Here is a 20193-nt window from a genome sequence, read left to right as displayed (position 1 = left end):
CGGTATGAGGAGAGCTCGTTTCACACACATCTTGCTGAGACTGCAGCACTAGACCACACACAACCTGAGACACACACACACATCCACAAACACACAAACGCAGAACAACGTTATAATTAAATCAATTTCTTTTATCTTATATCAAATTTATAACAGAAGCTGTATTCTGCATAAATAAAGGATCAGTTCCCCTTCATTACCAGCCATGTTTAGATGGTCCCCTTTTTCATTCACTTCTCAATCCTGAAACTCTCTGCACCCCTCTTGTAACTCACCGGTTGGCCTGACCCGGGGCTGGAGCAATATATGGTGTACTTGCGGATGATTCCATTTGGCTTGTGAGGAGGTAACCAGGACACCACAACACTGCTGGCGGAGGAGGGCACAGCTTTGATGCCAGCTGGGGGTCCGGGGTCTGAATCATAAAGTGGAGCAAAGAAAGAAATGGAAGGCAGAGTAAAATGTGAACCAGTTATATTTCTCTGCTTGTACAGCAAACTGAATTAATAGCTTTAAAGGTGTACAGTACACAGATTTTTCGGCTAGATTTGCCCATTTGTTGAATTATAAAACACCCACTAGACATATTTGAGATACTGCAAAAAGCTTTTGCTAGTGAAAACAACCCACTGGCTATGCAGCTAGCTAACACGTTAAGTACCAATACAATCCTCCATATGCAGCAGTCCACCATTTGTTTTTTCACCTTTCAAGACAAATGTTTAGCTGAACAAACAAATAACAAAAAAAAATAACTCAATGCTGTGTCACATGCAGGTACTCATTATTATTTTATGAAAACAGCCTTCCTCTTGTTTCCCTGACATATATTTATAACAGTTATATTAACCCTGAGGTGTTTTGTTGGAAAAAAATAATACTTTGTTGGGGGATATCTTATAGTTTTGTCATTTTTCAACTGTGCCTCACATATTTGGAATATTGCAAGCTGCCATAAGACACATTTTGATCATCATTTATGATTTATCATGAAATTTAGCTTGCAATATTTGGTGTGCATGTGGACTAGGGGTGGAATTAGTAGTTGATCAACAGCAAATTAATCTTCACCTTTTTCAAATTATCGATCTTAATTTTTTGAAGTAAAATGCCAAAAACTCACTCAAATTTTATGATTTACATGTATTATATGACAGTAAACTGACTATCTTTGGGTTTTGGACTGTTGGTTTGACAAAACGAGCGATTTAACAGGTCGGCTTGGGGTTTGGGAAATTGTAAAGGACATTTTTCACAGTTTTTTGACATTTTATAGACCGAACAATTAATTGAGAAAATGATTGGCAGAGGAATTAATGCACACTTCTTAAGTTTCCTTTTGTTTGCTGATTTTGTCCTGCACCTGTACCCAACTGGGGTTGGACGTGGACACTGTCAACCTTCTTCGCTCATGTATCATGTTGCCACATGGACATCTCATTGTGCATTATTGCTTATTTGACCAGCAACTTTAACTTTAACTTTTTACTCTGAATATTAGGATAATGAAATAATAAAACTTGAGTATGGTTAAGTCTTAGCAAGGTGTACTGAAGCCAGTGTTCTATGAGGGATTTATGGATTATTTAGTTGTATTTGTTCTTTTTAGAACATTCTGAGAGAATCACACAACATGCACTATTTTAAAGTAAACATACTGTGATAAACATTAAATCCACAAATAAACACATATGCACATATTCAAAGGGACCAAATGCTGTGGCCCCCAGGGTGTGGGCGCCCCTTGGAAAAAGCATGAAAAAGAACTTTATAATGAATTTCAGTCATCTTCCCGCCTATGCTTACTGTCTACTATTTTTGTGTCTAAGAGAGAGATGCAGAGAAAGGCTGAGAATTGTCTGTTTGCACAATTCCACTGCAAACACTTTTCCATATGCTGCAGACACACTGAGGGCAAAGGGAAGGGAGAGACAGAGAGCAGTGAACGTATGTGAAGAGGTTGCCCCTGGACACAGTGTCAACCCACATCAGGGCAAAAGAGACACTCAGCTTACCCCCAATAAGCACACACACTCGCACACACTCAAAGACTTACACAACATACATATTTGAAAAGCTATTGTAGCGAGGCCAGCTCATAAAATGTAAAATAGAGATATAGAGAGGAAGAGAGAATAAAGGCCTTTCTGAAATGACACTTCTTAGAATCTCTGCCCCCCCCACCCCTTCTTTCTCTCTCCTGCGCTCCCTCTTACCCCTCATTTTCTCCATCTCAGATGCCTGCCTCCTCCTCTGCCTGGCCCCAGGGAGGGAGAGGAGGGGCGGATACGGATGTAATCCACAGCCCGCCAGTGTAAGCACAAAATTAATTCTCTCTAAGCCACAAAGAATTAATCCCTCTCCTTGTGCTGGGTGCTAAGCTAGACTTGCACACAAACAATAGCGCATGTACACACACATCATACTGTACAATTTGCACATGCAAACACACACTTAACACCCCCTGAAACTTCCGCATATTCACATGCACAGACCCACACCCTTAGGCTCCTTAACCACACACACTAACACACACTCTCTGGCTTCTTAATTCTCATTAGCACTGGTAATGGCACATCAGAGCACAAAGAGGTTTTAATCAGCAACCTCAGCCTTACAAAGACCTCCTCTACCCCCCTGGCTCTCTGCCTCCCACACTGCAGCCTAAAGTTAGGAACAAAAACCCTTAGACCTGCCCCAAAGATGTGGTAAGAGCAAATGGCATATAGGTCTGTTAATTGTTTGGTTTATCCATGTGAAAAGATGTACTAAAATGTGGACTTACAGTCTTCACGGGTTTGGATATACAGGACGTTGCTACGGACCCCATCTCCAGCCTGGGTGTAGGCCAGAACCTGGTTGCTGTAGTTGGTGAACTTCTCCAGGCCTTTGAGCTCCACCTGCTCCTTGGTGGTTGTGATGTTTTGCATTTCACCCCATTCTGAGACACAAAAGGACAGAGAGATGTTCAGACCAGGGGCTGAGCTGTTACTAGTCATGGTGTCTAAAGTAAGATGACAGACACACTCAACACACCTCCATCTGGAAAGACAGCCCAGAACACGACCCGGTATCCTTTCAATACGCCATGTAGTGTCATCCTGGGAGGTTCAGCCCATGTGATCACTGCCTCGTCTGATGTTACAGAAATGGCTCGCACATTCTGGGGAGGCTGGCTGGGCACTGAGAAAGAAAAGAAGAGGGAGAGAGAAGAGTTAATATGTTGTATTTTCAATATTTCAAGTTTAATTCAATAAGAAGGTCTGTTCATTGAAGGGTGAAACACCATCACACTGTTTCATGACTGAGCTAAACAAAAATAAAATAGAGAAAATAAAGGAATTCTTTAATCCCTTAATATCCAATTTATTTTAACCCCTTCCAAATGATCTTATTCCACACTGTGACAATATAACATGTCTATTTTTTATCACTTTGTTCCAGCTCTTCATTGAAGCTTCATGATGTTTACACTGAGTGAAATAATAAAACCCCAATATTCTAGGTTTGAATAGGAACTACGCCGATTGTCAAAATTCATACATGTTATTCCTAATCCAAAATATTAGTAAATATGAACAACTCTCTCCCAAATCTAAAAGTGCTAAAACTCAAATTTGTGATGTCATCAAGTTTAAAGTGTGGAAGTGCTCCATAGACAATGCATTAGGAAAGATGTTATAGATGACACTGAAAGCACCCAGGGGAATTCTCTGAGCATAAAAATAAAATGAGTAGAAAGGACATTGATTACTTGATTGTTTTTTTTTACTGTGGTCTTAGTACAAAAGAAAATGCCGTTGTTATTAGTTGTGATGGTGACATAACAAGCCAGTGGGGCCGCAAAGTGTGTCGCAGCTCTCCGGGAGGAGAGAGGATGCAGCTGCGAAGACAGTTTCCGGAGCGGAGGGGAGTAAGGTGAGGGACCATTAGAACCAGTATGCCGCTGTTCACCAGCTAGCTGTTAAAAGAATTAGCAAGCTAGCTAGCAAGCTTCCATCATGCTTTCATGTTACACTGGTTACACAAAATGAGCCGAAGTTTTCACTCATCTGGCGATAGCAATGTGCTTTCCTACACTGTGACTAGAGTGTGGGTATGAAGCATTGTGTTGTTAAATTTTACAAATTTGGTGACTGGCTCTCTATGTTTCGTAATGTGACTACTCCACTGCTTGTTTGGTCGTTAATAACATCGTGCATAACATCACCTCAGTGAGTCCGCGATTTGCCGCAAGTCAGTTTATACAAAAAGTTTGCCATGTACATATTAATGCCTGCAGCCCTGACCATCCTGCTTTTTTCATGGTTCATGAGAACATGACAATAGAATAAAGCTCATTTGGGTATAAAAAAGAAAACTTCTCTGGTTTCTGGCTTTGAGAGAGAGTAGCTCATCTTCACAAATATTGATTGAACTTTCCTTGGCCATGGAAATAACATATTGGAATTCTTAATTTAGGCGGTGTTCCTCTTTAAGGGTTTTTAATTTCCTATTTTAGTAGCTTTAAGGTTGGAAAACAACCATTCAAAGCCAAGACTACGTTTTAACTGGCTGCACTATTCGAACAAATAGATGGCTTTTGCAATATTTTATACACATTTTCCCAAGATTTTGAAAATGAGTTTGTAATGACAATCGCATGGTCAGTGCGGTTTAAGAGGTTTAATTGTGAAAAATGTAGATAATTTTATTGCAAAAGCAAACACTGCCACTGTCTTCTTTAGGAGTGCATAGGCTAGCTGATAAATAAATACAACCTCTCTGAACCCTAAATTTCCATATCAAACCTGTAGCGAGCAAACAGGCTAGCGATAGATAAAAAGCTCATGACATGCGTCCAGCCTGATGTATAGGACCATCTCTACAACCACCATCTCTCTTTCTCTGTACAAGCCTCCTTCTGTCCCCTCCAGTCCAGGTGTCTCTTCTATTGGCTACCGCTGACCATTAGTCTTTCAGGCTTTGAATAACGCACACTGTTGAAGATGAACAGAAGTCAACTTGTGAGAGAAGGAGGGGCAGGAAGAGAGGAAGAGAGCCGAGTGAAAGACAGAGAGCAATGAAAGAGAGAGATTGGGCCAAGTCCACCAGGGAATTTCTCTGCAGCTGGTAAGGAGAGAGAAGGTGGGGAGGAGGACGGAGGAAGGGAGGCAAAGGAGAAAGGAGGATTAGAAAACTGAAAACAGGGTTTTGCACGAATAAACCTTTAGGCTAAATAATTGGAAGGCAACAAAACATAGTTCCTTCCTTCACAGTCACACCTTTACGAGAAGAGATACAAGGATGCAAAAGGATGTGAACAAAAAAATGAGCTGGTTCAAGGGCCTGCAAATTGTCAGCATTTGGCCTTATGTAGGGTTAAACAGATGAAGAAGGCAGATACATAAGGGGTAAAGAAAAAAGTATAACAAATTAGTGCTGAAGTTGTTGATGTATGAATTAACCTTACAAAAAGAAGTGCATAAGTTTTGAGGGAAAAAAGGAGAATTACAGGAACATAATGAAAGGCTTATGGACTGGGGCTACAGGGAGGAGGATATAAGGGGGAGAGGAAGAAGGGAGGAAGGGAGGAAGGGAGTTAAAAGCAAGGGGAGCAAGGGAAGGGCAGAAAAAGATGAAAAGAGGGAGCAGAGAGACAATGCGCTCAGCTGTAGATAATTACAGCAGGAAGCAGCAGAGGGAACGAGAGAGAGAGAGACAGACAGAGAGACAAGCTAATTATAATTATTTTTAGTATGCTTGTTGTTATCACTATTATCATAACGGCCATCAATATCACTGTCGCCACGGTGACAGCCATAGGGAAGAACTGGAGGGCTCTATCTGCTCTGGACCAATGGGGTTCAGCCAACTGTTCACTGGGTGGACATGTATGTATGTGACGTGTGTGTGTGTGTGTGTGTGTGTGTGTGTGTGTGTGTGTGTGTGTGTGTGTGTGTGTGTGTGTGTGTGTGTGTGTGTGTGTGCGCATTTGTATTGAAAAAAAATGACATGTAGTAACTGAATTAACTGCAGCTCAACACTACAGAATAAAGAGCACAAGAACAATATTTCTTATATATAAGTCTTCTTGAGAGAATATGATGATAAAGAGTAAGAGTTGAGATTTTCTTTTCTTTTAAAGATGCATTTATCAGTGTGTTGCTAACATATGTCAGCTCGTTTTGCTCAGCTCCTTAGAGGCCAAAAGTCAATTAATGCTGCAGAAAATATAGCTTTACAAGAAATGAATAAAAGGAAAAGCTGCATTAGTAAATTATAGCCTTTGGAAGTCCGATCCACAAACTAAATGAAATGTAGTAATCTATTCTCCTAGTGCTTTACACCAGCCCCTTCCATCTCTCCCACAACACTACTTTCAACTTCACATACAGTACATTGTTGCCCATTCATAATGTTGAGGAACTATTGGATTTGTGATCACCTATGTTTTGTTTTTTTCTAGCGATGCAAAATATGGATATGGACTCCTTTCAATACTTCCACCAAGGAGTTGGTTCTGGCCCCATTTGTTTTGGAAAGAACAAGATATTTGTTTTTGGTCTAGATCTGGGTGGAGGTGTGTAATCCAGGATTTTTTTTCTCCAAAGATTTCTTAAAATTGCAAGAGTGGTAATTGTTAAACATGTTGCTTGTTTGATACTACTGCACTTACCTGGATGAAAAAAAAATCTTGCACATGTATCTCATGTATTGTCCCTCTTTATGTGTATTTTCATGTATACTCACAGCCAGATGCAAAATATCTAGACATTGTCAAGGATTGTGTAGCCTAGGAAGATGTTTCATCTTCCTAAGGGCTTTTGTAGTTCATTCAGTCATTTGCTCATTTATTCACTCAACATTTCAGTATCTCCGTGTCTCACTGTACAGGGATCACTAAATCCTATCTGCAGCGCTGCTGAATGTGTCTATGAGACAATATGTGTGTCCTTGGTGTCGTGAAAAGCACTTGAGTTGCAGCAGCCAACATTCATTCTTGTTAAGAAAAGAGGCAATGTAGTAATTTTAGGTTACAAAGCATGGCATGATTTGACATCTATGAGACTGTGAGACAGCATAAAAAACGGTTGCAATGGTTACAGAAAAAATGCAGTAACTGTGAATCAAAGCCAAAGCAGACAGAGGGTGATATTTCATAGGTCTGCCAGTTTACTCTTCAGTTGTATTTAATGCACCATGCTGCTTAACTTCTTTACCTTATTGCTACTGGTCACTAGCCCACATTTACACTTATAAACAGACCAAGAAGTAATAAACACCTTTTCATACATGCTGAGATATGTTCTACTGTATGTGTGCTCTTTGTTGTGATCCTCACCATCTTCCAGTGTTGTAGCATTGATCTCTGAGCTAGAGGGCCCTGTGCCGGCTCTATTGAAGGCCTGGACAACCACACCATACTGGGCAAACTTCTTCAGGTTGTCCAGGGTGTAGACCTCACTGTCTCCAGTGGCCTTCATCTCCACAATGCTGTACTGGCCGTTACTGCCCGGGCCGTTCTCTCTGTAACCAATCTGGTAACCCCGGATCACCCCGTTCTGCAGCTCCTTCCTGGGAGCCTGGGGAATGGAAAACAGGAATACAGTAGTGATATCATTTATTCATATAGTGCATGATTGTTTAGCCACCTCCACGAACTAAATGCACTGAAAAGGAATAATGGCCAACAATTATTAGGTTACTTTGCAAGCAGCAAAAATGTGATTAAGTCAGATAAGGCAATGTTCGTCTTTGAGAAAGTACATAGCTGTTCAGAAGGCAGACAATTCTTATACTTTACCTTCCAGGTGACCCTGATACTCTGAGAGGTCACCGGCTGCAGAATCACCTCCATGGGAGGACCATCAGGCTCTGCAGAGAGAGTCAGAGGGGTGAGGTAGAGGCATTTTGCTACTGTCGAACAAACATTCTGCGCCTTTTATGTCTCTCATGGAACTAAAATACTCTGATCTACAACTTTCAAAGACGTTTCATTGAGGTGGAATTTCAATAAAAAAATTGTATTCAAGGACCGATGTCAGGGTCAACACAGATGCAGTGAATAAGAGCTAATACAACAAGCAAAAGTGAAATATTTGATCCCATTCACATTAGTGCAGTGCTGTCAAGATACTTACGTGCTTCCTCTGTACTGATGGTGAGTTCCTTACTGGCCTCGCTCTTGCCTATTGCATTGTATGAGTACATGCGGATGCTGTAGACGGAGGCAGGGTGAAGGTCAACTATGTTGGCCTGATTGTTGGTGGGGGAGATGTTTCGAGTGGCATGCTTCAGCTCCCAGGTGTCTGACAAAAAAAGAAGAGAATTTAAAGTTATATAGTTTGCCATCATTTTCTGACTTCAAAAAATACTTTGTACAAATACAATTTGTATTTTCTCACTCTTACGCAATATTAAGTCTTATCTTATTTTTAAAGTATGTATTTTGGATTTTGACATTGACAGTCAATTTCAATATATTCTGTAAGGTTTGAAAGAAAGAAAAGAAGCACCAACAGCTTAGCTAACTATTCCAATGTCAGATTCACTTTTCTATCTTCATTTTCTGTGAAATGAAGGATACACTTTTTCACTTACCTGTCTTGTTCTTATACTCAATATCATAGGAGGTAATAACGCTGTTTCCATCAAATCTCTGTGTCCACCGGAGATTCATACTGCGATCTTTCACTTCTCGCACCTCCAACTCTGGAGGGTCTGGGGGCTCTAAGGATTTAAAAGAGAGGGAGGTGAGAAAGAGAGGAAGGCAATATAAAACAGGAGAAGGTAGCACCAAAAGAGAGAAACTTTTAGTTGGAATGAGAAAAGAGCAGGTTCTTGTAGCTTCTGTCAATATAAAAAGAAGATGGTACATGCATTTGCACAGGAATGGTTACCTTGCACAGTGAGCTGGATAAGGCCACGTCCTTCTCCATAAGAGTTGATGGCATGACAGGAGAAGAAGACTGAATCCTCACGCTCTGCTGGTTTTAGCTGTAGGGAGAAAGGTAGAAAGAGGAATGTCCAAGAGACAAACAACTCTATCTTTGTGTGTAAAGCACAGCTTTGTGATCTTGTGGCCCAGTGAGCATTTTTCTTCTACCTGTTCTACCTGCATGTTTGGTATTTAAAGGGGTGATAGAATGATTATATAGGGTATTTCACACTGTTCCTTATGGTCTCCTAATGGGGTATGTAACATTGGTTGGGCTGAAAATGGCCTGGTTGATATTTTACTGGCCCTTATGCATCCCTGTGTTTTGGCCCTATTTGTAACAAGAGCTTTTCTTCCAAATATGGTATGGTCATGAATATTTAGATGAGCTGCGCGCTGATTGGTTGAGCGACTTGCCATACGCAGACATTAGAGACGCGCGCTGATTGGTTGAGCGAATCCCCAATACACATACATTAGAGAAGCGACAGAATCTCATATTCCAGACACTGCAATGTTTCATTACCAAATTCACTTCTGAGACTTTTTTAAGCGAGAAATCAACTATATAAAGCTGAAATATGGGCCGTTTTGCAAAAATTGATGGCTAATTGAAAATTTGGTAAGACGTGTCGGACTTTAGGAGCTCCACACAGTCTGGGCTCGATACCCAGGGCAAAGTCACCCTTTGTGGATACTGCACTACGGGCCTCTGCGGCCAGCTGCCGGCATAACTAATATATTTACGGTTTGAATTTCGTCACGCCACTTATATAACATCATTCCCCAATGTCTTATAAAGCTAACCGTTGTGTCAGATTTGATTTTAAGGCATTTTTACGGACGCGAGGCGTCTTTGTCGGACGAGCAGCTGCTTGCTATATGTCCCATTCATTACAATGGGGAAATAACGCAGCTAGCTAGCTACACTGTCGCCATAACTAAATTATATTTACAGTTTGAATTTCGTCACGCCACTTATACAACATCATTCCCCAATGTCTTATAAAGCTAACCGTTGTGTCCGATTTGATTTTAAGGCATTTTTATGAACGCGAGGAGTCTTTGTAGGTAAGCAGCTGCTTGCTATATGTCCCATTCATTACAATGGGGAAATACCGCAGCTAGCTAGCTACACTTTTGCCATAACTAAATTATATTTACAGTTTGAATTTCGTCACGCCACTTATATAACATCATTCCCCAATGTCTTATAAAGCTAACCGTTGTGTCCGATTTGATTTTAAGGCATTTTTATGAACGCAAGGCGTCTTTGTAGGACGAGCAGCTGCTTGCTATATGTCCCATTCATTACAATGGGGAAATACCGCAGCTAGCTAGCTACACTTTCGTCATAACTAAATTATATTTACAGTTTGAATTTCGTCACGCCACTTATATAACATCATTCCCCAATGTCTTATAAAGCTAACCGTTGTGTCCGATTTGATTTTAAGGCATTTTTATAAACGCGAGGCGTCTTTGTAGGAAAGCAGCTGCTTGCTATATGTCCCATTCATTACAATGGGGAAATACCGCAGCTAGCTAGCTACACTTTTGCCATAACTAAATTATATTTACAGTTTGAATTTCGTCACGCCACTTATATAACATCATTCCCCAATGTATTATAAAGCTAACCGTTGTGTCCGATTTGATTTTAAGGCATTTTTATGAACGCAAGGCGTCTTTGTAGGTGGAGCAGCTGCTTGCTATATGTCCCATTCATTACAATGGGGAAATATCGCAGCTTGCTCACTTTCGCATAACTAAAGTATATTTACAGTTTGAATTTCATCACGGCATGAATATTATAGGTTCCTCAAGGTCTTACAAAGCTTAGCTAACACTTGTCCGATTTCGGGTTTTAATTGAATGTATTTTTGTGAATGTCAGAGTTAAGAGGAGGCTAGCTAGCTCTCATTGATGGACTCCATCTCACCGCGGCTCTATCAATGAGACTCACGGACAAGAGGCGTTTATTTCCCGATTGTTTGTTTAAATAACTCAACACACATACCCATTATAAGATTAACTGGAACCTGCGGGCTGCGGTAAAGATTGCGGGCCGTAACAAGCTCGCTGACACTGCGGTCAGGGCGCGATGTAGCAACTCAGGCAGCACCAACACCGGCACTACAACTCCGACACACAGTCGGAGAAAATTGCAATTAGCCATCCTTTTTCATAAAGCGGGCCCATATTTGAGCTTTATATGGTTGATTTCCCGCATAAAAAGTTTCAGAAGTGAATTTTGTAATGGAATAACAGAGATCTGCGTGACCTAGCTAGATTCAGAAAACTACCTGATCTCAGGTCAGTTGTGTAGCCTATGTAAATGTTGGGGCGTGACCGTTCTCTTAATACACCCATGGGCTGACAAAGGTTCCGGATTTTGGGAGGTTGACGTCAACTTCCAGCTTTGTTGGGATTCGCCCGTTTTCAGCGGCAGTTTCAAAATATGAGATTTTCATAGTAAAGGGGTGTCAGTGGGACTTTGAGCTTCTATGTATGTCCTATTTACCCACCGAACTGTCGTTATTCAACTATGACAGGGTAAAATCGGTTTTGCATTCTATCACCCCTTTAAGTGTCTTATTTTTAACAATTTTTCTCTTGTGAAGCACATACCTTGCCCTGTGAAAGGTGCTATACTAAATAAAACTTTACTTACTTACATTGGGAGGAGAGGTGCAAAAGGTGAAGTGTCACCAATCCAGTGGTACACTGTATTTTTGGAATCAAGATTTTTTTTTTACCATTTACCACCTAGCTGCTTGAAAAACATCAAACAACAAATCTTCTGTGCTATTTTTGTCACTTTAGTTGGTGAAGGTGTATCTTCATAGACCTCTGCAAAATCGTAACAAACCTCATTCAAGTATATTTTGCCTGTACTTTATACAGTATACATTCTTTAACCAGTAGATACATTTAAATGCACACCAAAATCCACAATTGCTTACATACACTCTATAGATACCTTCCCTTTCAGATGATAACTACCTTCACAGTCATTTTGAGGGAATAGGGACGTGGTCCTGCAGCTGAAGTCTCTGATTGGAGTTCGGCACATTATTAAACCACAATTACGAACACAAAATCCACAGTAGTTACCTTAAATCTTGTGCAAAATACACACACAAAGCTTCTGCACTCTCGTGCGCATCAAACCAGCTGGGAGACGTCGACATCCTCAGAACTCACTGGTCACACAGTTAATTCAGCTCCTCTTTACTGTGTATCCCTGAGCTCTGTCAGTACCACTTGTTACACTTTGGCCCTCGCTAAGTATCGTCATCCAAAAAACACTGCATCACCAGGCTGCAACAGCTGCGTGCATCATCTCTATTTTTCTTGTGATTCTGGCAAACGTGTATTGGAAGCCTCTCATTTTTAAATGCAGTGGATGTAAACCTGTGACCAATCCATGAACATCATGGTGTGGTGGACTAGAATCATGAAATGGTGACTTTCGGGAAGTCCATAAATGTGTGTTTAATTTAGAAAGAGACTTTTTTGGCATCATATGTTAGACTGCTGTATAAAAGTAGTAATAGTCATCATCACCAGAGATGAACATTAGTTTCTTCTCAGGAGATGAGACTGGATTTTGGACTCCAATACCAAACTGATGATATGTAGTGGTGGGGAGAACACTGCTGTTAAACAATTAGAGGGGTTATGACTGTTATGACCAACCATCAACGACCTCTAACACACTGACAGATATAATAATGGACTCTGTCCAATCTCACCTTTATTTCACACAACAGAAATACAGAACACAAGAATGGGCTTTGCACTGTCTTGACTCATAAAAACAGAGCTCAGACAGACAAAAGAGAAAAGTGAGTGCTATCTATTTGTCAAATGACTAAGAGTCATAAATACATTGCCTTCTGTTTTCATCAATTAGATGCTCTGCCATATAGAAGAGCTTCTTACCTTGAGTGTAGACAACACCTCGTCTGTCTTCTCATTGGGACTGGTGGTAATGGAGTAGCGTGGGTTGCGGTCAGGGTCAATGACAGTGTCCCCTCTCTCCCAACGGATGATGATGGGCCATTCTCCCCTGGCTGTGCAGTTCAGCTCCTTCAAGTGACCCTTCTTAGCCATGGTAGTGTTGGGGTGACTGGTGATCATCGCTGGGACTGGAAAGAGAAGGGAAATGGGTGAGATGAAGAGACGGTAAAGACAAATGGGAGGAAACAGTGACAGTAAACAGATTGATGAGGGGGATATTAGATGACAGATGCAGATAAAAGTGGGAGAGGGGGAAGGAAAAGAAGGTGTAAGTGGATAATAAGCAGGGTTTAAGGGAAAAGGGAGAAAGAAGTGAAAGAGCGGAGAGGAGAAGGGTAGCTGGCAGTTAAAAAGGTGGAGTTGAGAGTAGCTGAGTTCCAATGCATTAGAGTAATGAAGAGCTACGGTCAATGAAGTAAAGTCAATAAACCTCCTCTCTCATTCTCCAATAGTTAACATTGGGGTTTAGGTGAATGAAGAGGCAAAGATGATACACTCTACCTTTCTTGTACACTCTATACACAAAATCACTCACAATCTTCTCTGGCCGACACACTCATTCGCACACAATACCGATCTAAGGAAGGTTCTGCTGTTTTGTTTTCATCACTTATTCATCTCACCCTCCCTCTTTTCCTCTTTTCTTCCTTCGCCGCTGAGCGAAACAGACAGAATTGAGGGAGGCAGAGGAGAGGAACGGTTCAATCAATAACACTAACACCAGAAGAAGAGGGAGGGAGAGAGAGAGAGAGCGAGAGAGAGAGAGAGGCAATCCTGTAAGAGCAGAACACAACGAAACTAGTGGTTGTATTTATGTGCACCTAGTGTCCAAAGAAGTCAGATATTAAGTGTTTACATCTTTTGTGTGGGTATAGCTGTTTTGTAAGGTCATAATACTGCATGCTATAACATTGCCCTCTTATTATGCTTGACTTGATGTTGACAGTCTGCATGTGTGCATGTGCATGCATGTTCACATTGCTTTACATAGTTACTGACAGCGAGGGCAGGGTGAGAGAAATTGATTGCAGATAATGATTAAGCTCAAAGTGTTTTTGATTGTGTATAGACAGATTCACAGAGTCAAAAGATCAATCGCTCAGTTGCTCGCTTTCTCAATGCCTGTCACACCCACCCACGCGCACGCACGCACACACACACACACACACACACACACACACACCCCTCTCTCACTGTTCTTTATTGTTTTGCTCTTAAATCCATGGTCACCTTTGCTCAACCAATTTATCAGTGTGCCTGTATGTGTGTATGTTAGAGTCCAAAGAGCACAGGGAGAGTAGTGCGAGCTGGCTCATTGGTTTGACACAGTTAGTGAGCATGTGGTGTAGACTGATAAAGCTAGAGCACTGGAGCATCCCAGATGGCCTCACCGCAGTTATCTATGCCATGAAAAAGTCATACTCTGCTACATTAGACCGTGTGAGTTTGTATACTCACTCTTAACGGTGAGGACCATGCTCTTGCTGATGTCTGAGCCCACACCATTGGAGGCCTGACAGAGGTAAAATCCACGATCCTCCTCCAGGACATGTCTGATGAGCAGAGAGCCGTTACTCATGATCTGAATACGACCCGTCAGAGGCACAGGGTGGTACTGCTGCGGATTCCCAATACCCGCTGAATAGAAAGAGACAGAGAAGATAATGATGAATTGTACAGTAACTGAGGATCCCTACATTTTAATCAATTGTACTATGGGCCGTATGAATCTATGGATATGATAATGGGCCGTAGATAAAGAATGAAACATGGTTCATGTACCTAGTGCACCTTTGGCATGCTTCCACATGACCTTAGGAGGAGGGTATCCATCTACTGAACAGTTTAGGATCCCAGCCTTCCCATAGATCCCATCCTGATTGTTGGGCTGAACCACAAACCGAGGAGGCACTGGAGAAAGTAGAGGAAAAGTGAATAAAAAGACAAAAACTTAAATTTTGGGTTCTTTCCCACAATCAAATCGTATTTAATGTTTCCTGCAGGGCCATTAAACAGGATTTCAGTCAGAACATTATCAACAATACTGCTGTAAAACTAAATTGAAACTTTTCATCTGCCGTGTTCATTACAATGAAATGGAATAAATGTAGGATCCAAGGGACATTCCACTGATTTTCAGCACAACAATGTAGAAATACTCAACTACAAGTAAAAGTCCTACATCAAGAGCAAAAGTACTTGTGTCCTGTATGACTGGACCTGTAACGCCCTGCAGTGCCCTGCTACGCCATGAACTACTACAACTAATATTTCTAGTCATAGTTCCATTATCTTTATTGTGACTATTATTGCCACCAAATGCTTGTTGGAATTACTGGAATTGTTGAGTATTTGCACATTATAGAATGTGGTCTTTAAAACACTTGAGCTAACTCTTGTTATGATTTGATACTATAAATAAAATTGAATTGAATTATGACTGATATACACTTACCTAAAGGATTATTAGGAACACCCTACTAATACCGTGTTTGACCCCGTTTCACCTTCAGAACTGCCTTAATTGTTCGTGGCATTGATTCAACAAGGTGCTGGAAGCATTCTTTAGAAATGTTGGCCCATATTGATAGGATAGAATCTCGCAGTTGATGAAGATTTGTGGGATGCACATCCAGGGCACGAAGCTCCCGTTCCACCACATCCCAAAGATGTTCTATTGGGTTGAGATCTGGTGACTGTGGGGGCCATTTTAGTACAGTGAACTCATTGTAATGTTCAAGAAACCAATTTGAAATGATTCAAGCTTTGTGACATGGTGCATTATCCTGCTGGAAGTAGCCATCAGAGGATGGATACATGGTGGTCATAAAGGGATGGACATGGTCAGAAACAATGCTCAGGTAGGCTGTGGCATTTAAACGATGCCAAATTGGAACTAAGTGGCCTAAAGTGTGCCAAGAAAACATTCCTCACACCATTTCACCACCACCACCAGCCTGCCCAGTGGTAACAAGGCATGACTGATCCATGTTCTCGTTCTGTTAACACCAAATTCTGACTCTACCATCTGAATGTCTCAACAGAAATCGAGACTCATCAGACCAGGCAACATTTTTACAGTCTTCAACTGTCCAATTTTGGTGAGCTTGTGCAAATTGTAGCCTCATTTTTCTATTGTTAGTGGAGATGAGTGGTACCCGGTGGGGTATTCTGCTGGTGTAGCCCATCCGCCTCAAGGTTGTTCGTGTTGTGGCTTCACAAATGCTTTGCTGCATACCTCGGTTGTAACAAGTGGTTATTTGAGTCAAAGTTGATATTCTATCAGCTGGAATAACTCGGCCCATTCTCCTCTGACCTCTAGCATCAACAAGGCATTTTGGCCCCCCAGGACTGCAGCATACTGGATGTTTTTCCTTTTTCAGACCATTCTTTGTAAACCCTAGAAATGGTTGTGCGTGAAAATCCCAGTAACTGAGCAGATTGTGAAATACTCAAACCAGCCCGTCTGGCACCAACAACCATGCCACCCTCAAAGTTGCTTAAATCACCTTTCGTTCCCATTCTGGCATTAAGTTTGGAGTTCAGGAGATTGTGTACACCTGGACGACAACTAACGAGAAATCTTACAGGTGTTCCTAATAATCCTTTAGGTGAGTGTATATATATATATATATATATATATATATATATATATATATATATATATAATGTTGTAGCTGGTCAGTGTGTAACTACTTCATGTATACATACATTGTTTAACTATTCTATATATATTGGATAATTATACCTCCAATTATACCAATTATTTAAATAAAACCATCTGAAAAGTTCAGAGGTGAAATGTTTGTTTAGTGTAACTGCTACCAACTCATCTCAAATGTGACAAGGGGTCCAAAAAAGACAGGCCTTTTATTTTTATAAAGGGTGACAGGCCAAAAAGGTTGGGATCTACTGATTAACTACTGGTAAACATGGCATTATATTACATTAACCTACTTTTTTTATGTAAAATCTTAATCCGTAAAGTAACTACAGCTGTCAAATAAATATGATATATATATATATTCATATTTATTTGACAGCTCTGCATTTAACCCATCCCAGCAGTGGGCCAATCACAGCGCCCGGGGAAAAGGTGGTGGAGTAGAAGAATAAAGTACCATATAATTGAAATACTCCACTTAAGTACAAGTACCTCAAAATTGTTCCAAGGCACAGTGCGTGAGTAAATTTACTTTGCACCACTGGTGATTTGACATGTCAAAGTACTACAGTAGTCACAGGAAGTACTTCACAGCCAGTTGTCACTTTTGTTGGAAGCTCTGACAAGTGAGAAAATTACTCATTCACTCATCTTCACAGAAAGTTTGTGCTACAACCTGAAGGTCATGACATTTTAAAGATGTGGGTTTTTATGAGGCAAAGATGGTCTAATGAAAGTTGCTTTATTTAAGTGCAATACTAAATCACTTCAGTGTTATTTTACAATAACCCCTTCCTTTCCACTTAAAGCCTTTCAAAATATTCCTTTCTTATTTTCTATATTCTCTCACTCCTTTTCTTACCTGTTACTGTGAGCTGCCTCTCTGTGCTGACAGTGGCAGCATCATTGCTGGCAATGCAGGTGTAGTTGCCATTGTGTCTGAGGGACACCTTGGATATCTGGAGGGAGCTCATGAACTCTTTTGTGTCAATGGTGATGCCCGAGGAGGGCACGATCTCCTGCCCGTCCTTGCGCCATGTGATGCGTATGGGCATGTCTCCAGACGACACCACGCAGGCGATGTACATCAATTTACCAATGGAAGTCGGTGGAAAGTCAAATGGCTGGATCAGTGGAGGAACTGAGAAAGAGACAAAGGGGGAGGATGAAAGAGTGAGCAAAAGAGGTGAAGGAAGGAGAGTGATAAGGTATAAGATGTGCAGCGAGAAAGGGCGAGTAAATAGAAATGTAGTAGTGACAAGGTAATTGAGGGGAAAATAGTAATATGAGATAAAAGAAGATAAGTGAAAGACAACAGGCAGATCAAGTCGAGGAAATACATGTTGAAAAGGAGAGCACAGGAGAAAAAAAGGCAAGGACAGGCAACAGGGTGAAATAAAGGGTAGACAGAGAGAAGACAGAATAAGGCAAAGAGGGAATAGAAATCAAGAAAAAAGATGAATGAAAACAGTTAGAGGGTTGTTTAAATGAGCGGGGTGAGTAAGAGTTGAAGACAGAGATTTGAGGCAGATATGAATAAGTGAAGGATAGAGAAAAGAGAGAAAGTCAGATGTGAAGACACAGGGAGAATGTGGGCAGACACAGATTTGAAGATTTGGGGGCATCGAAAGGACATGAGGTAGAACAGTGAGTGATGTAAAGGGAGAAGAGGTGGAGGGTGAAAGATACAGAGGAGGAGTGAGATTTTTTTTAGAGGGCATGGTTCAGAATCTGTATTTTGTCAACCTAACAGGCTAATTGGTAACCTAGTGGTCTCTGTCTGTCTGTCTGTCTGTCTGTCTGTCTGTCTGTCTGTCTGCATGGCCTACTAGCCCACTACCCACTCTGCAGCCGCCTGTGCCCCCTACCAATCCCTCCACTCCACCCCACCCTGCCCTGCTAAAGCCAGCCCATAATAGCTGCTCTAATTAGAGCCCCATCCGCAGGGGGAAGAACAGTGTTGCTATGGAGAGCGGCGGAGGTGATGGCGGTGGTGTGGAGTGTTGGAATAGGAGAGGGTGGTAGTGGTGGGTGGGGGTCGGGGGGGGCTGAGACATCTGGGGGATTTAATCTGGGCCTCGTTATAATTCATCTAATTAAATTAGAGACATGATGAGCACACATTCATACAAGCCCATACCCACACGCAAACACCTCAAAAGACTTCAGACTCGACTCGGACTCGAGATGAGGGATTCGTGAACAATCTTTATTTTTAGGAAACGTCTGATGAAGCTGAGTGTTATTCCCCTCCCTGCGTAAACTATAACCTACCTACGCAACACGTAATACGTAACGTATCTGCTGCGCACGCCGACTGCACCGGCAGCTGCTGCTGTGCCTTCATCAGAAGCGTTGGCTTTAAAAACTTCATACAACAAGGCCCAAACAAAAGTAACGTTGAATGCAAAATATGTGGTATCAAGATAAAGGATTTAGCTCTACTCTACCACATCTAATTTTATCAGGCACTTGAAAACGAACCGTAATAGATTAGCAAACATGTTTAGCTCAGCATTGGCCATCTAACGTTAGCTTGCTTCTTGCTTTAGCTACGACCTACGGGAGGTTAACCCTGACTGTCGTTCACTAGATGTTATGAAAAGATAAATGATGTTTGCCAAACGTGGTAGTAGATTTATGTAATCATTTCCGTCCCGCTGGCTGCAATGCTTTGAATTCCTTATATATATATAGCTATGCAGTGTTCTAATCAGCCTGGATGGAACGCATCAAGTTATACAACACTCATTATAACCACGAGAGACTTGAGACTTAACTTGGACTCTAGCTCAAAGACTTGAGACTTGACTTGGACTGTAGCTCAGAGATTTGAGACTTAACTTGGACTCTAGCTCAGAGACTTGAGACCTGGACTCTAGCTCAAAGACTTGAGACTTAACTTGGACTCTAGCTCAAAGACTTGAGACTCAACGTGGACTCTAGCTCAGAGAATTGAGACCTGGACTCTAGCTCAGAGACTTGTGAGCATCTCTGATGTGCAGAAAAACACTATGAAGACACCCGAGCAGCAGCAAATTTTACACATCTGCTAATGTCAAGTCGAAATACACAGCCCTCACTTAACAACTTCCTAAAACAAACATGTCATGCTATCGACGCGGAAAGCCGGGCAAAATAACATACAAGGTGACATGCAGAATATATACAGCATACACACGCACACCTTGTCATTCACACACATATGCGTATGGCATGTACACACACAAATCTTATACAATAGCACTCCTGCTTGATGTAATTGCTGAGTGGTTGAGAGAGCGCAGTAGGCCACTCCGCCCCTTAATCATGGGTTATTAGAGGCAATGCATACAGCTTTCTTCTTTCCTCTCCCTCTGTTTCACTCACACCCCCTGCTCCAAACCAGTCTAACTCACTCTCCATCCCCCTTACTATCACCCTCTTTTACATTCATAATTATTTTCCACTGCGTCTTCAACATTATAGCCCACCCAAACACACCTAGACTCATTGGGCAAAACCCCAAAAAGCACACATAGTATACATACCAATACAGTAAATTATATATATATATATATAAGATATAGATACAGTATGCATG

At 41.4% G+C, this 20193-nt stretch overlaps 1 protein-coding gene across 4 annotated transcripts in view; it reads right to left on the bottom strand.

Annotated features, from left to right (window-relative positions):
* The window catches only part of LOC120547701 (Down syndrome cell adhesion molecule-like protein 1 homolog), a 111147-nt gene that overhangs the window by 16511 nt on the left and 74443 nt on the right, over positions 1-20193 (bottom strand). For all 4 annotated transcript variants that reach the window (XM_039783271.1, XM_039783263.1, XM_039783291.1 and 1 more), the window contains 12 exons: positions 17473-17751; positions 14729-14857; positions 14405-14584; positions 12869-13074; positions 8883-8979; positions 8584-8712; positions 8124-8291; positions 7787-7857; positions 7325-7565; positions 3037-3183; positions 2786-2941; positions 276-415 (listed from right to left, as the gene is read on the bottom strand). In XM_039783271.1, coding sequence (XP_039639205.1) covers positions 276-415; positions 2786-2941; positions 3037-3183; positions 7325-7565; positions 7787-7857; positions 8124-8291; positions 8584-8712; positions 8883-8979; positions 12869-13074; positions 14405-14584; positions 14729-14857; positions 17473-17751 — 1943 coding nt within the window. The remainder of the gene's footprint in view (positions 1-275; positions 416-2785; positions 2942-3036; positions 3184-7324; positions 7566-7786; positions 7858-8123; positions 8292-8583; positions 8713-8882; positions 8980-12868; positions 13075-14404; positions 14585-14728; positions 14858-17472; positions 17752-20193) is intronic.

The sequence above is a fragment of the Perca fluviatilis genome, chromosome 2 (genome assembly GCF_010015445.1).
Source record: "Perca fluviatilis chromosome 2, GENO_Pfluv_1.0, whole genome shotgun sequence".
In the NCBI taxonomy this organism is placed as follows: domain Eukaryota; kingdom Metazoa; phylum Chordata; class Actinopteri; order Perciformes; family Percidae; genus Perca; species Perca fluviatilis.
This window is presented reverse-complemented; position numbering and strand designations above follow the sequence as displayed.